We start from the raw sequence: 18,289 nt of genomic DNA on the forward strand, positions 1-18,289 counted from the left end.
CAGAAGGGTGAAATTGGAGGGATTCAGGATGAGTCAGGTCGAGGTGACTGTGGAGTGCAATGAAAACCTCTCGCAGCAAAGTTGTAGACCTCGCCCACCCAAAATTTAAATTATGTGTAAAGTGTGCAAGACAGTGAAGAGAGAGAGGAAAAAAACTGCAATGACAAGATCTTTGTGTGAAACAAAAGAGACAATCTGAGATAAGCCCAGGGAAGTGGAAGGAGGTGGTCCGTGGTGTTCAATTACTGAGATGGGTTAAGGTTGTGCGGGCCGATTCAGGAACCTGATGCTTATGGGAAGGCAGCTGCTCCTGAACCTGGTGTTGTGGACTTTATATCCTGTTTCACAGTGGTAGCAAGAAGAGAGCATGACTCATTAGTAGTGATTCTGGATCATAGGTTCTGTGCCATTTACAGTAGGGGATCTGCTGGAGTTAACCTCAGCACTCAGGATCTTCACTATTTCCAAATAAATATGGATTTATGCTCAGTGTACTTGACCTCTGTCTTTTTGCAACAATGAAGTGTTAATGACGACGATGCCCTGTAATTTTACTGTTCTTCCTAACCATCCGATTGTTTTTCTTACAGTAAGGAGACCACTTAGCATATCTCACAGTTTTGACTGGTCAGGTAAAGAAGGCAGCTCCCCTACCTGACGTGTGCATCCTATTGTCACGCCTTGCTTCTGCTTTTGCATCTCTCACTTCATCGTTCCTTTGGCCATTCTCAGCTCCATGGGTTAATTTTGTGCTATTTGCTGTGTGACTTGCTTGGGTGCAGGGGCTGTGATGGTGTCTCTTCAATATCTGTGATGTCGGGGTGCTTTCAGCTCATGACGCATACCGTAAATAGAGTCAAAAGCAACTAAATGTGGTAAATTGTGGAACAAATGTATTTATTTATTCTGACGTGGGAAGCCGAGCATTTGTTATCCATTCCTCACTGGGTTAGAGAAGGTGATGGCTAAAACCCATGGCAGCCCTTCTTTTGAAGGTGCTTCCTCAGTACCACTGGTGAGAGAGATCCAGGAATTAGGCCCCGTCACGGTAAAGGAATGGCAAATTTCCAAGCTGCAGCTGGTGGAGTTTCCTTGTTTTTCTGGCCACTGTGGGTGTTGAGTGCAGGAGGTGCTGTTGAAGAGGGTCTGCTACCAGGGTAGAGATAAATGCCACCAGAATACCACTGAGGGCCAAGCACAAATCCTCGGGATTCTAACGATATCTATACAAAGTGGGAATATTCCTGGAAATTCCTTGAGTGAGTGGGTAAGAGTGGAATTAGAAATTAACCTCTTAGTGGTTCTTTCATTCCAGCCCCATTCCATCCAGTGCAGAGGTCTGTCGCTATATGGGCTTGAAGGCTTTTCCTGATAGGAATCTGCATGTATATTGATTGCATAATTTAAACAGAGAAAGTATTTTTAGCAATCAAAAGCATATGGTTATATAAAGCATATACCTGCATACAGTATAATGCATATAGTCCACACCTGACATGTGACATTATAGTTCATCTGTCTAGTGTATCTTTGATAATGTTTCTGCTCCATTGGATAAGGAGATGTTTAAAGTACAACACTTTATGGGAAGTGTCGGAGCTAGTAAAACTATGATAGGGTGCGTAGAAGATAAGGTCATGATCTTACACCACAGTGTAGGACAAATAGCAGGGTGCCAGCGAACCAGGTTTATTTAACTGCTAGTTTCCATTTCTTGATTGGGAAATGGTGAGGATATTTGCCCTTTTCACAACATCGCATCCTAATGTACTTTGCAGAGAGAATCATGGGATGAAGGTCAGCAAGGAGACCAGTGTTACTGATCTTCCATGCTCACGTGAAGTCTGAAGCTATTTCTGATACCTCTGTGCAAACTGCCTATCTAGTCTGTAAGCCCTCTGGTCTGTATAAGCCAGTACTGTTTGTACTGGCCACTATCATTGACTTTTAGTGACTTTTAACTCCCACGGGGGTGGGGGGGGTTACATACCATTTTAGTCAGTCAACTGTAGTGTCTATATTTATTGTTGAGTTGCTTCATTTTGGTTATTAATGTTGATTTAAAGAAACAGTGAATTTCCAAGATTGTTCTTCTAGCTGCCCCCATGATTTCTGTCTGAGCCCTGGTGCCTTGTTCAAAGGACGTGTGGGATTTCTTTTCTACAGCCAGTGCCAATGCACCACTGCCCAGTAGTTGGAAAGGATACACATCAGATAAGGGACTGAGACAGTAATAGGCTATCTGGCAGGTTGTGCCTGCTCTACCATTCAGTGAGATCAAGGCTGATCTTTTACCCCAGTGGCACTTGCACTGACCGCATATCCCTCAGTTTCCTTGGTATTTGGAGGGTGAAGCAACTCCATTTATGTTAATGGTCCAACCAAGTTGGAAACTCAACATGTAAAAATTATGCTAAAATGCCTCAGGAATAAATGGTAGACCAATTCTGCTGTTGTCTGGAAGTTGGAACACTTTGCACCTACTTCATATTTTTTTAAAAACTATCACTTGTTATAGATGTTTTTGCGGGTATTTTAATCATTTGCAAGCATTTCAGTGGAATTCTCACCTCAAAACTGGACCAGGCACTTCTGATTATGAGCCTCCTTAGTTCACTGTCATTTATCCAGAGTCAGTGGCATCGGTGATGACATTATCAGCTCCTTTCTGTCCTTCCAACCAAAGTTTGACCTGAAAATTGTGAACCTGTGATCTGTAATCTTTGATTTTATTTCACTATTCAATGAGTAAACCTCATGAGCATCCACACTGGAACGTCAATTTCTTGTCTTCACACTCTGGCACAACACCTTACCACACTGCACTCATTGATAAAGATCACACCACCTCTGTTCTGTGGACTTCGGTGCATGATGCTGTAACCACAGGCTCTGTAATGATGCTGTACTTTGCAAGGGCTGGGAGCCAGATCATCACAGCGGGGGCAAGAGGAGTATTTGCAGAGTGCCTCGTCCGCTTTCACCCACCTCACTCCCTCCTCCTCCCTCATTGCCCCCTCTGAACCCCCCACAACCCTTCTTCACCCCTTCTCTCCTTCTGTCCCCTTCTTAACTTTCCTTACATCCTCTATAACCCAATACTTCTTTCTTCTCACATCTTACTGTTTCATTTACTTCCCTCTTCTCCTCCCCCTCCCCCACCACCATCCTTGATGAAGTCCGGTTTCTAGCTGGGCTCCTAAAAGCAGGGATGGTGTATTCAGGCAACTGGTTTAATGGTAAACAGTGTGTATAGAATCTTAGAGCAATACTGCATGGATGCAGGGCCTGTGGCCTAATAGTTCATGCCAGCAACGATGCCTGCCTAGCTTGTCGCAACTTCCCACATTTGACCCATATCCTTCCAAGCCTTTCTGTCCATGGACCTATCCAAGTGCTTCTTAAATTATACTATAGGAGCATTTGGGTCCTCTTTCCCCACTCAGTCAAGTTTGAAGCAAATGTTAATGTGGTGAAGTTGATGCATTGCCTGAGCAGTGGCTATGGTGACTTCTTAAAGTGACTGTCTGTAGGTGATGCTTTACTAACACATTGTCAACAGTTGTTTAACAAACTTTGTGTAGTTGAATTGGAATGCGGAGTGTGGTTCGATCCCTGATTAGTGTTGTCACCTTGCCACGTTTGTACATTGAACAGAACCCAAAGTCTCGAATGTGCTGCTCATCCATCATGTGCCAAGCTCACTTTAACAAAAAGTGCTAATACGGCACAAGAATAGAAAAGGTGCACCTAAAACCTGGCTGAATGCAGCTGGGTTCACACTTCCAGCTTTCTCAGTAATTCACTCAAATCCAAGTTGTTCTGAAACCAGCCAGGTGGCAATTCTAACCTCGATACTTGGGATGTGGTTGCTTCGAGAAGCACAGAAAGACTCTGGCAGACTGGCAGGACCTTTCAGTCACTTCTTCTGTGTTTACAGATGTGGCGACCCCAGAAAAGAGCAGAAAGGACCTGTCGCCTCTTGTGGCCAATGGAGCAGTTATGTCTCAAACTACTGAAAGCGACCCTTGTGCCATACGGGTCCAGAGAAAGAAACTGCTGAAGGCACCTACGCTGGCTGAGATAGACAGCTCCGATTCCGAGGTAAAGGGGAATCTGCTGCTGAGCACAACATTTATTCTCTCATTTATTTTTAAAATATTGCATCTATCTGCATAAGTGTACGCACCTCGTGTCCAAATTTGTAAACCCAAAATGTGTTCCCTTCCTTGTGGTACATCAGTCTGCATTGGGCCTGGGTTGGCAATGCCTGACCTCAAATCGAGCAGATACTGTAACATAGGAACATAGAAAACCTACAGCACAATACAGGCCCTTCGGCCCACAAAGTTGTGCCGAACATGTCCCTACCTTAGAAATTACTAGGCTTACCTATAGCCCTCTATTTTTCTAAGCTCTATGTACCTATCCAAAAGTCTCTTAAAAGACCCTATCGTATCCACCTCCACCACCGTTGCCGGCAGCCTATTCCACACACTCACCACCCTCTGAGTAGAAAATTTACCCCTGACATCTCCTCTGTATCTAATCCCCAGTACCTTAAACCTGTGTCCTGTTGTGGCAACCATTTCAGCCTGGGAAAAAGCCTCTGACTATCCACACGATCAATGCCTCTCATTATCTTGTACACCTCTATCAGGTCACCTCTCATCCTCCATCGCTGCAAGAAGAAAAAGCCGAGTTCACTCAACCTATTCTCGTAAGGCATGCTCCCCAATCCAGGCAACATCCTTGTAAATCTCCTCTGCACCCTTTCTATGATTTCCACATCCTTCCTGTAGTGAGGTGACCAGAACTGAGCACAGTACTCCAAGTGAGGTCTGACCAGGGTCCTATGTAGCTGCAACATTACCTCTCAGCTCCTAAATTCAATTCCACGATTGATGAAGGCCAATACACTATATGCCTTCTTAACCACAGAGTCAAACTGCACAGCTGCTTTGAGCGTCCTATGGACTCGGACCCCAAGATCCCTCTGATCCTCCACACTGCCAAGAGTCTTACCATTAATACTATATTCTGCCATTATATTTGACCTACCAAAATGAACCTCTTCACACTTATCTGGGTTGAACTCCATCTGCCACTTCTCAGCCCAGTTTTGCATCCTATCGATGTCCCACTGTAACCTCTGACAGCCCTCCACACTACCCACAACACCCCCAACCTTTGTGTCATCAGCAAATTTACTAACCTATCCCTCCATTTCCTCATCCAGGTCATTTATAAAAATCACAAAGAGGAGGGGTCCCAGAACAGATCCCTGAGGTACTCCACTGGTGACCGACCTCCATGCAGAATATGACCCGTCTACAGCCAGTCTTTGCCTTCTGTGGGCAAGCCAGTTCTGGATCCACAAAGCAACATCCCCTTGGTTCCCATGCCTCCTTACTTTCTCAATGAGCCTTGCATGGGGTAACTGATCAAATGCCTTGCTGAAATCCATATACACTACATCTACTGCTCTTCCTTCATCAATGTGTTTTGTCACATCCTCAGAAAATTCAATCAGGCTTGTAAGGCACGACCTGCCCTTGACAGAGCCATGCCGACCATGCCTGGCCCATACATACATGGGCACTGCGTTGCTTATGGAGGAAAGAAAGCCATGGTGAGGCCCATCCATCTGAGGGGGGGAGGCTCTCATTATACAAAGCACATTACTGCATCTCACGTCACCTCCAACAGGTTCGAGAGCAGCTGCTTCCATTCAGCTCTTGAATCAACGTGCACAGCCCTGACAACTACTTCAGCACTATGACCACTTTCCTCTACAGGGGACTTTTTCTTTGTTCTAGTTGTGTTCTTTCTTGTATAATTTACATTTTTCTCGTGAAGGTTGTCCATCAGATGCTATGTGCCTGCTGCAAGTAAGTTCTTATTGCACCTGTGCATATTACAGTAAGCTCAGCTCTGCGTTTGACTTTATCAGCTGAATGGATTTGCTGTTGAGTTGATCAATAGGTTCGTGTTCACATTAGTTCATTGTCGTGTACACCAGAGTGCAAGGATATTCTGTGCTCAAATGAAGCTCTACAGAGTAAATGGTTTACGTGGTGAGAGTAAATGCAGCAAGAGCGCAAAACAGTAGAATGGTGTTATCCGCAGTCGTGACAGTAACCACACAAAGAACGTTCCCCACCGCCACCAATAAAGCATGTAGAACACAGAGTACCGCACCGGAATGGGGCCTTCAGCCCTTCAAACTGCATGTCTATCTGCATATAGTCTCTATCACTCCACTCCCTGCCTGTTCACGTGCCTTTTAAACATTGCTGTTGTACCTACTTAAGCTATCACCTTTGGCCGCAGTCTCCAGACACTCACCACCCTCTGTGTTTAAAATCAAAACTTCAGATTGAGATTCACATTGATTTATCACATGTACCTCGAAGTATAGAGCAAAATGCATCGTTTGCACTAACAACCAAGGCGCCCTAGGATGTGCTGGGGGCAGCCCGCAGGTGTCGCCACAAGTTCAGGCTCCAGCAGAGCATGCCCGCAGTGTTCAGCAGAACAACAGAAGCAATGACAACATTAACAGAACAAAATGAGACAACTGCAAATCAAGCCACTTTCCCACCCATCCCCTCACACTCATAGACAGGCCGTCAGTCCCAGAACAGGCTGTTAACCACCCTCTCACCCACCCGCCCCCTCACACTCATAGACAGGCCTTCAGTCCCAGAACAGGCCCAGTTGCAACTATGTAGGACCCTGGTCAGACCCCACTTGCTCAGTTCTGGTCACCTCACTATAGGAAGGATGTGGAAACCTTAGAAAGGGTACAGAGGAGATTTACAGGATGTTGCCTGGATTAGGGAGCATGCCTTGTGAGAATAGGTTGAGTGAACTCAGCCTTTTCTCCTTGGAGCAACTTAGGATGAGAGGTGACCTGATGGAGGTGTAGGAGATGATGAGAGGCATTGATCATGTGGATAATCATGCTTTTTCCCAGGGCTGAAATGGCTAACATGAGAGGGCACAGTTTTAAGGTGCTTGGAAGTAGGTACAGAGGAGGTGTCAGGGGTACGTTTTTTACACAGAGAGTGGAATGGGCTGCCGGCAACGGTGGTGGAGGCGGGTACGATACGGCCTTTTAAGAGGCTCCTGGACAGGTAGATGGAGTTTAGAAAAATAGAGGTCTGTGGGTAACCCTGGGTAATTTCTAAAGTAAGTACATATTCAGCACAGCATTGTGGGCTGAAGGGCCTGTATTGTGCTGTAGTTTTTCTATGTTTCTAAGCCATTAAACACCCTTCCACTCACCTGCCCCCTCACACACATTGACAGGCCCCCAATCCCAGGACAGCCGCTTCTGGGCCTCCTTCCCTTGGCATGTAACCTTGCTGTGTAAACACCCTTTAAACTTTCCACTCCATTAAACTTCTGTCCTTTTAGTATTTGATATCTCCACTCTGGGGAAAATGACTCTGACTGTCTACCTTATCTATTCATCACATAAATGTATAATCTTCTACTAAATCTCTCCTCAGCCTCTGACACTACAGAGAAAACAATCCCAGTTCGTCCAGCTCCTCATTGTGAAGGGAATAACTGGATGCTGATCAGGGACAGAGGAATGGAAAGGTGTTCCCATGGCTTGGGTTGAGTCAGAGTGGAAGGTTTTCTTGTGAATCCCAGTTTTGGAAATCCAGCAACCCATACCAATTGTGATACATTTAGAAAAGGATGAGGCCCGTGGGTATAGGTGTTGCAGTGTATCCGAGTCAGATTGATATGTCGTGAAATGTGTTGCTTTATAGCAGTGCAGTGTTGCAATGTGAGGCATAAAAAATATATGCAGTGGATTCTGCTTATTTGGGACAGATTGGGACAAGTACACTTTAGCCCAATTAAGTGGCCTGTGGCAACAAATTCCACAGATTATCCCTCCTCTGGCTAAATAAATTCCTCCTCATGTCTGATCAAAATGGACGTCCCTCTATTCTGAGGCTGCACTCTCAGGTCCTACACTCCCCCAACATAGGAAACTTCCTCTCCACACCCACTGTATCCAGGCCTTTCAACATTTGAAAGATTTCAATGAGATCCGCTCTTATTCTTCTAACTTTCAGGGGCGTAAAGGCCCAGGGCCATTAATCACTTCTCATACATTAAGCCTTTCAATCCCAGGATCATTCTCATGAACCTCCCCTAAACCCTCTCCTATGTCAGCACACCCTTTCTTTCTTACTTACTGTCTGTTATGCCACTGGTGTTTAGGGCAGCAATGAAGGTCCTCAGTCACTGGTGATTTTGAGGGTTTTCTTCATCATGTCTGTAGCTTCCTCTCAGTTTTCACCAGTCATGCAAGTCCCAGGTGGAGACTCAGGTATACTGCCGCACCCAGATGTAGAAGTATTCTTCATTGCTGTTTCCATAACAGTTTTGTTTTACCAGTCAGGGTGGTTAGCCTTGAGCTGTACCCCTGAACCTGGAGGACCTGTCGACCACTCTTAGTCTGGCCGCTCCCCTTTGACAGGTTTGGCATAGGTGGCTCTACCAAGAGCAAAAGTATAAAGCCATGGCGCCAGCCAACTTAGCTCTCTAGGTCATTGAAACACACAAGCCTCCAAACTATGACAGAGTAATAGTCTTCTTGGAGGCCTTTCTTAAATAAGGGGTCAAAAATTGCTTCACCAGTGTCCTATAAAGCCTCGGCATTACATCCTTCCTTCCCTTTATATTCTAGTCCTCTCAAAATGAATGCTAACATTGTGTCTGCCTCCCTCACCACTGGCTCAACCTGCAGATTAAACTTTGGGGAATCCTGCACGAGGACTCCCAAGACCCTTTGCACCTCAGATTTTTGAATTTTCTCCCCATTTAGAAAATAGTCTATGCTTTTACTCCTTCTACCAAAGTGCAAGACCATACGCTTCCTAACAAGTTGTTCCACCTGTCACCTCTTTGCCCATTCTCCAAAACTGTCCAAGTCCTTCTGCAGCCTCCCTGCTTTCTCAACACCACCTGCACCTCCACTTACCTTCATATCGTTTGCAAACTTGCCCACAAAGCCATCAATTCTTTCAACCAAATCAATGACATATATCGTAAAAAGAATCAGTCCTAACTCAGACCCCTGTAGAACACCACTAGTCAGTCACCAGCAGCCAACCAGAAGGGCTCCCTTTATCCTCACTCTTTGCCTCCTGCCAATCAGCCACTGCTTTATCCTTGTTAGCATCTTTCCTGCAATACCATGGGCTTGTTAAGCAGCCTCATGTGTGGCACCTTGTCAAAGGCCTTTTGAAAATCCAATATACAACATCGACTTGGATTTTCAACCAAAGAACACAACGTGTGACTCATTGGTGTTTCATAGTGTCATACAGAATGAAAACAGACCCTTTGGCTCATGATAACCAAGACAGTGCCATTTACCCACAAGTGACCCATATCCTTTTAATCCCTTCCTATTAATGGACCTTCCAAGTGTCGTTTAAATTTTGTTAATATGCTAGGCACAACGAATTCCTCTAGCAGATCAATCCATGTGAAGACCACCCTCATTGTACTAAAAGAAAGTTACCCCTCAGAATCATATTAAATCTCTCCCCTCTCACCTCTGCCCTCTGGTTCATGATTTCCTAACTTTGGGAGAGGGGGACACCTCTTTATAAAATCACCCAACAATTTCCTGCAACCCCAGGAACAATGTCCTTACCTGCCCAACTTTTCCCTATAGCCCAGTTCCTTGCGTCCTGGTAACATCCTCATAAATCTTTCCTGCACTCAGTGGCATCTTTCCTAAAGCAGAATAACCAAAACATAATGCAACATCTTATGTGTGGCCTCACCAGGATCTTGTACTGCTATAACGTAACATCCCTACTTCTATAGCAAAACGCTGGAGGAACTCAGCAGGCCAGGCAACATCTATGGAAATAAATAAACAGTCGAGGATTTGATCTGAGACCTACTTCTATACTTGGGACCATGACTGCTGAAGGCCAAAGTGCCAAAAGTCTTTACTTTCCTATCAACCAGTGACACCAACTTCAGGGAACTACTGTATATACTTTATTTAAGGTCCCTTTATTCTACACCCTCGCCAGGACCCTACCGTTGACTGTAAACACCCTGCCTTGGTTTGATTTTCCAAAAGGCAACACCTTTCACTGAACTGAATTAAATCCATTTGCCATTTCTTGGCAACACCCATCTCTTTAAGCAGGTCTGTCGTTAACAGTGGGATCCAGCAGTAATGAATATAAGTCTGTTGTTGTATAATAATGGGGAATTGTAATGATGGGTTCAGTCTCTCACCTTGACACTGAAAAAACATGACATAAGGTATAGGAGCTAAATTTGGCCATTTGACCCGTTGAGTCTGTTCCACCATTCAATCACGGCTGATTTCTTACTTTCTCAACCCCATTCTCTTTCCTTCTCTCCATGACTCTTAATCCCCTAACCAGTCAAGAACCTGTAAATTTGTGCTTTAAATACACCCAGTGACTTGGGCTCCACAGCCATCTGTGACAATGAATTCCACAGGTTCACCACCCATTGGCTGAAGAAATTCCTCCTGATATCAATTCCGAAAGGACATGCCCTAATTCTGAGACTGTCGCCTTGGATCCTCTACTCTATAGTCATAGTCATACTTTATTGATCCCGGGGGAAATTGGCTTTCGTTACAGTTGTACCATAAATAATAAATAGTAATAAATGATAAATAGTTAAATAGTAATATGTAAATTATGCTAGGAAATAAGTCCAGGAGCAGCCTATTGGCTCAGGGTGTCTGACCCTCCAAGGGAGGAGTTGTAAAGTTTGATGGCCACAGGCAGGAATGACTTCCTATGATGCTCTGTGTTGCATCTCGGTGGAATGAGTCTCTGGCTGAATGTACTCCTGCGTCCACCCAATACATTATGTAGTGGATGGGAGACATTGTCCAAGATGGCATGCAACTTAGACAGCATCCTCTTTTCAGACACCACCATCAGAGAGTCCAGTTCCATCCCCACAACATCACTGGGCTCTCCAGCTATTGCAAACCTCCTCTCCATGCCCATCTATCCAGACTTTTCAGTATTTGGTAGGTTTCAATTACATCTTTCATCATCCTCTGAACTTTATTTTGTAAAGGCCAGAGCCGTCAAATATTCCTCAAAATGTAAGCCTTTCATTCTGAAGATCATTTTTGCGAACCTCCTCTGGAGCCTGTCCAGTACATTATATATTTAAAGGTGGAGTACAGTACAGATGGGTACAGGTCTTTCACCACAGAACACTGGGGCACAGGTGAGCATCTATCTCCCTCTGGCAGTGAGTCCAGTTTTGAAGAGTGATGTCATGCATAATGTTCATTGAATTACTATCTGCATCTGAGCTCCCTCCCAGATTTCTGTCGTGGGAGGCAGCCACAAATAAGTAAGCTTTGCTGAGAAGATCAAAATGCATTGTGTCCACCAAAGGTTGGTAGATTAGCTTTCAAATTTGCTTGACTATAGAAGCCTCTGGTGGAAGGGTGTTATTTTGACTGGAGGAATCGATGCTGGGACCTCTGTTGTTACTGTATCTGCCTCACCAACACTTTCTGGCAGCTTGTTCAATTTCATACACCACACTCTGAATGAAGATTCAAGTCTTTTAAATCTTTTACTTGAACCTGTGCTGTCTACTTTTAAATACTCATTTCCTGAGAGAAAGAGCTTGTGTGCTCACCCAGTCTATGCCACTCATGATTTTATGCACCTCTATAAGGTCACCCTTTAATCTCCTATTCTCCAAGGAATAAAGTCCTAACCTGCTCAGCCTTGCCCCATAACTCAGGCCCCTGAGTCCTGTCAGTGTCCTTGTAAATCTTCTGTGTAGTTTCTCCAGTTTAATGATGTATTTACTACAACCAAAACCGTACACACTAGTGCCAAAGACATGGTACTGTGTGTCATGTTTTGGAATAGAGTAGTGGGATTGGGGGAAAGAGAGGTTAAAGGACTGGCATTTGTTTTGGTGGCTGTTGGCATTGGGACACTGGGGCAAGCAGTGGAGAGGGCAGAGAGGGAACTTGGAAGTGCTGGTACTTCCTGGCAGGGTGATTGGGTTTGGGAGGGGAAGGTGGTTGTTAGTTGCTGGATGTAGGGCTAACTTACTTGTCTGCAGCCTTCCAGTTTGATGCTGTATTGGGAAGATCGTGTTATCCTGACTTAGCCCCACATTGAGCTTGCTGGTGCAATGTAGCTCTCATTCCCATGCAATGCCGCCATGTACATCCCTGGTTTGGGAATCATGTCAGGAATGCACTCTAGGAAATAGTCCAGTCAACTTTCTGGAGTGATATGAAATGATCTTGCCACATTTCACTCTTGCACTAAAACAGTGCAATGTGCAATTAAGTTTCTGGGGCATATTACTTAAACGTACTTTAGACTACTGTTTGAGAACTTCAAGTTCATAGATGTAAAAGCTGCTAATAGCTTGTCCTGATCAAACTATGTAGCTGGCATGACCAAGAAAGCATACCAGCACTTCTAATCAAAAGGCTAAGGAAATTCAGCATGTCCCCGTTGACCCTCACCAATTTTTACCAATGCACCATAGAACACGTCCTGTTTGGATGCATCATGGCCTAGTCTGGCCACTGCTTGGCCCAAGATCACAAGTAATCATGGAGAGTTGTGAACAAAGCTCGGTCCATCACAAAAAACAGTCTCCCCTTCAGTGACTCCATTTGTACTTCTTACTGCCTCAGGAAAACAGCCAAGATAATCAAGAGCCCCTCCCACTCCAGTCTCTCTTCACCCCCCTCTCCAGGGGCAGAAGATGCAAAAGCTTGAAAACACATACCACCAGGCTCAAGAACAATTTCTATGCATGGTAATAAGACTCTTGAACAGACCTATTATACGATAAAGCTGAACACTTGATCTTTCAGACTACCTTGTCACAGCCCTTGCACTTTATTTGTCTGTCTGCACTTCCTCTGTAACTCGTAACACTATGTTCTGCATTCCTGTTGAAGGGTCTCAGCCCAAAACGTCAACTGTACTCTTTTTCATAGATGCTGCCTGGCCTGCTGAGTTCCTCCAGCATTTTGTGTGTGTTGCTTGGATTTCCAGCATCTGCAGATTTTCTCTTGTTTGTAGATAGTAATGATTCTCCATTCCATTTCACTCCCTGAATTCTGTTCCATTCAATTCTGTATGCGTCATGATGCTCGAACCTGCTGATGCAAACAGCCAGAGGGATACAGTGAAAAGGTGCTTCCTGCAGGAGACAAAGACCATGTCATTCCCACAATGACCATGAGTGAGCCATAGAATTTTTAGAGTAGATAAAGATCTCTGTGTCCATACGGTTCCATGTCTTCACTCAGCAAACTGAAGACAATCACATCCCTCTGTTCTCTACCCATTAAGGAGTCAACACCCAAAGTGTCAACCCATGTTTTCTTCAGCATTTTCTGCGTTTTCTGGGTTTTTGCTATTGACTGCATTTTAACTGTTAAATCTTTTACTCTCTTGTTCAGGATGTGCCTTTCCATGATCATGCAGTGAAATAATAAATCTTTATAAACTTTCTTAACACCTTTAAGGACCTGGCACATTATAGGAAGCACAACAGAGACAAAAGAAGGCAGGGTTAATCAGAAAGCAGGGATTCACTGAAGCCAACGGTGAATTTTAGAATTGCAGATTGTGTAAGGAAGGAAGAACACTGAGGAAATCTATACCTTAAGGTCCTGAAATGATGCAGTGGTCAGTGTATTGAATTGTAGTTAGCTTACTACGGGGATGTTACCTGGGGAATTATCCCTGGTCAGTAGTGCAGTAACAGGCACACACAGAGTGAACAGAAAGATCCCCTCCATGCCTGTGCTTTGTTCCCAGTCTTACATTGCAGCCACTGAGCCATACAACATGCAAAGAGACTCTTCAGCCTATGTAATCCCACTTTGCCTGCATTAGGACAATCACCTTCTACGCCTTGCCTGTTTAAGTGTCTGTCTTGATGCCTTTTAAATGTAGTGAATGTATAAGATTCCATCATTTCCTCTGGCATCAAGTTCCAGATGTCACCCATTCTTCCCTTCAGATCCCCTTTAAAATTCCTTCTTAAACCCATACTCTCTTTTTTACGATACCTCTGCCGCAGGAAAAATGTTTTGACAATCTATCATATCTGTACCTAATAAATTACAAACCTTTATCAAGTCAATCCTCAGCCTTCTCCACTCTAGAAAAGATGAGCTCAACCTATTTATTCTCTCTCCATATCCAAGTAATCTAATCCAGACACCAATTTTGTAGACCTCCTTTGTACCCTCTCCAGTGCAATCACATTTTTCCCATAGTGTGCTGACTGAAACTGCACACAATACTCCAAGACTTGTCTTACAGAGTTGTGGAACACTGCAACACAGAAACAGACCCATCTTGGTCTGCATGGATAAATCGGGTTGAAGGACGTGTTTCCATACTGTACAACTCATTGAATCTATGATCTTGATCTTCATTGAAGGTAACACAGTTCTATAGCAGAGTGAACAATTTCAGTTCTTTGCTCCATCTGTCCGGACCGTATCTCTGCAATGTATTGGCCCCTATGGGTTCCTTAGCTCCAGCAGACAGTGTGCATAGAAATATATTGGAAATAGGGAGTTTCAGGAGACGCATCTGCGTTCATTCAAGGTTTATCTCAGACTGCAGAGTTGTGCGTCACAACACACTGCACACATGCGTGCACACACACTATGCACACTATACACACACACACACACACTATACACACACACACTACACACACACCAACTATACACACACACACACACACACACACGACACACACACCAACTACATACACACACACACTACACACACACCAACTATACACACACACACACACACACACACACACACACACACTACACACACACCAACTACACACACTACACACACACCAACTACACACACACACACACACACACACAATGAAATACTTGCTGTCATGGTGTCATACTTAATTATGTATGCCCCGATCTGTTTAGCAGGAGGACCGAATTAAAATTGTGAGGAGCAGTTCCAGTGGATCAACACTGAGGGTGGAAGAAAGCTCCCCAGAGACACCAAATGGCAAAAAAAGTAAGTACAGTGTGATCTTGGATGAAGATTAGCATTGTTGGTCACGTGTAAATTGAAACATTGAAACATATAGTGAAATGAGTCATTTGCATCAACGACCAGTATAGTCCGAGGGCAGCCCGCAAGTGTCACCATGCTTCGAGAACTCAGTAACCCTAGCTCTGTAAGGAATTTGGGAGGAAACCCGAGAAAATCCATGCAGTCATGGGGAGAACGTACAAACTCCTTACAGACAGTAGTGGGAATGGTACACTGATCGGTGATCGCTGATGCTGTAAAGGGTTATGCTAACTGCAAAGCTTCTGCGGTGCCTCAGTTTATACAAATCATAAGTTAGCTTTGCAACAGAACTGAAGTTATTTCCTTTGAGCATCACTTTTATTTACGAATGTGAGTTGGGTGTTTAGTTCCTCAAACTTATCAAGAGCAAGAACATACCAAAGCATATTACAGTCATAGAGTAATATAGGATAAAAACAGGCCCTTGGGCCCAACTCATCCACGCTGACTAAGATGCCCATCTAAGCCAGTCCCATCTGGCCCATAGCCCTCGAAAATTTTCTTAGCCACAAATCTATAAAAGTGTCCTTCAGATGTTATTGTACCTGCCTAAGCTGCTTCTAGCAGCCTGTTCCATGTATAATCCACCCTCTGCATGAAGAGGTTGTCCTTCAGGTCCCTTTTAAATCTTTCACCTCTCACCTTAAACCTATGCCTTGTAGTTCTTGATTCCCCTTTCCTGGGAAAAGACTGTGCACTCACCCAATCTTTGACCCTCCTAATATAATATACCTCTGTAAGTTCACCCATCAATCTCACACATTCCAGGGATAATGACCTAGCCTGTTCAACCTCTCCATATACGTAACTCAGGCCTCAGGTCCCGGCAACATTCTGGTAAATTTTCTTTTCAGTCTTTCCATAGAATCATAGAACTCTACAACACAGAAGCAGGCCTTATGGCCCATCCAGTCCATGCCAAAATATTAACCAGCCTAGTCCCATCGACCTGTACCCAGACCATAGCCCACCAATCCCATTCATGTGCTTATCCAAATTTCAGTGAAATGTTGAAATCGAACCTGTCTCCACCATTTCTGTTAGCAGGTAGTTCCGTACTCTCACAGCCCTGAGTGAAGAAGTTCGCCCTCATGTTCCCCTTAAACATTTCACTTTTCACCCTTAACCCATGACCTTTATCTAGTTCTAGTCTCATCCAACCTCCTAAAAAGCAATAGTTGGATAAACTGTCACGGACAGGTGCACTCTGCATGGTCCACTTTTATTTGTCCGCTTGGCCACTGGATACACTGTACCTGTAGTAGGTCAGGCCATTTCTGAGGTCCAGGTGTCAAGTCTGTTAACCTGGGCACACACTTGGGCCATACCAGGTAAGAGTAAGACAATTCCTTCCTCACTGCTGAGTTTTAACCACACTTGGGACCGCTATTAATAAAACCAGTCAAATTGAGTTTATTGTCATGTGCACAGGTATATCGTGCTACAGATGCAATGAAAATATGCCTGTAGCAGCATACAGACAACACACGGAGTACAAGTTGTACATAAATTTTACAAAGTGAAGAGAGAGTGTGCCTTAAAAAACTAAGACCATACTGAAAGGCCTGGAAAAAGTGGACATGGAGCGGGTGTTTCCTTTAGCAGAGGCGTCTAGGGTCCGCAGTCTGATTATAAAGGGACATCCCTTGAAAACTGAGATGAGGAGAAATATTTTCAGCCAGAAGGTGATGAATCTGTGGAACTCATTGCCACAATGAGCTGTAGAGGCCAAGTCATTGGCTATACCTAAGGCAGAGATTGATAGGCTCTTGATTGATAAAGATAGTTAAGGGTTGGGGGGAGAAGGCGCAGAGTGGGGTTGAGGAAACAAAAATATCAGCCGTGATTGGTGGAACAGACTCGATTGGCTGAATGGCATAATTCTGCTCCTATATCTTATGATCATAAAAAAAGAAAGAAGACACAATCAGAGCCAATCCATGGTAGTAAAAGTGTTCAAGTTCAATTTAAATTTAATTCAGCCAGACACATGTGTACAGCTAAGTGAAATAGTGCTCCCCTGGGGCAAAGGTGCAAACACTACATACTGTCACACATGGTACGTGTAATTACAATAGCATAGGCAGTCACAAAATAATACAAACGTTTGTAGAACATAAAACATAGATCAGCACAGTGCAGGAAAAGGGCCTTCAGCTCACAATGTTATGTTGAATCAATTAAGTTAGTAATCAAATGGCTAACTAATCTTTTTCTCCCTGCACAATGTCCATATCCTTCCATTTTTACTCACAGTCATGTGCCTACCTAAATATCTCTTAAAAAGTCTCTAAAGTTTCTGCCTCTATCACCATTCCAGACTCCCACCACTCTCTGTAAAAACTTGCCCCTCATATCTCATTTGAAATTACCCTCTCTCACCTTAAATGCATGCTCTCTAGTATTGGACATTTCAACCCTTGGGAAAAGATATTGTCTGTCTACCTTGTCTCTGCCTCTCATAATCTTATAAACCTCTATCAGATCTCTCCTCAGCCTCTGCCGCTCCAGAGAAAACAACCCAAGTTTTTTTCTAGCCTCTCAAAATAGCACATGCCCTGTAATCCAGACAACATCCTGTTAAACCACTTCTGCGTCCTCAGCAAAGCCTCAACAGCCTTCCTATAATGGGGCAACCAGAAATGTACATAATATTTCTGATGCGGCCTAACTAGAGTTTTATAAAGCTGCAGCATGACTTCCTGACTTTTGATCAATGCCTCAATCGGTAAAGTCAAGCATGCCCTACACTGTCAACCTGTGTAGGCACCTTCATGGAGCTGTGAACTCAGTCTCCAAGATCCCTCTGCTCATCAACACTTAAGGGTTTTGCCTTTAACAGTATTCTACCTCTTTGCATTTGACCTACCAAGTTGCCAACACTTCACATTTGGCCAGGTTAAACTCCATCTACCTTCTCTCTGTCCATATCTGCATGGGATCCATATCCTGTTGTACTCTTTGTCAGTCTTCTACATTATCCACTACACCGCCAATCTTTGTATCACCTGCAAACTTACTAATCCACACAACTACATTTTCACCCATTATATACATCACAAACACAGTGGTCCCAGTACAGATCCCTGCAGAAGACCACTATTGACAGATCT

General features: G+C 44.2%; 1 protein-coding gene across 6 annotated transcripts in view; it reads left to right on the plus strand.

Annotated features, from left to right (window-relative positions):
* Nucleotides 1–18,289, plus strand: part of LOC140197938 (protein spire homolog 1-like) — a 213,682-nt gene that overhangs the window by 156,258 nt on the left and 39,135 nt on the right. For 3 of the 6 annotated variants that reach the window (XR_011886069.1, XM_072258572.1, XM_072258598.1), the window contains exons 9-11: nucleotides 591–632; nucleotides 3,941–4,104; nucleotides 15,023–15,116. Coding sequence is in view for 5 of the 6 variants with exons in the window: in XM_072258572.1 (XP_072114673.1) it covers nucleotides 591–632; nucleotides 3,941–4,104; nucleotides 15,023–15,116 (300 nt within the window). In the remaining variant the exon portion in view is untranslated. The remainder of the gene's footprint in view (nucleotides 1–590; nucleotides 633–3,940; nucleotides 4,105–15,022; nucleotides 15,117–18,289) is intronic. The other 3 variants (XM_072258591.1, XM_072258611.1, XM_072258583.1) reach the window with 2 other exon arrangements.

The sequence above is a fragment of the Mobula birostris genome, chromosome 1 (assembly GCF_030028105.1).
Source record: "Mobula birostris isolate sMobBir1 chromosome 1, sMobBir1.hap1, whole genome shotgun sequence".
Lineage (NCBI taxonomy): Eukaryota > Metazoa > Chordata > Chondrichthyes > Myliobatiformes > Myliobatidae > Mobula > Mobula birostris.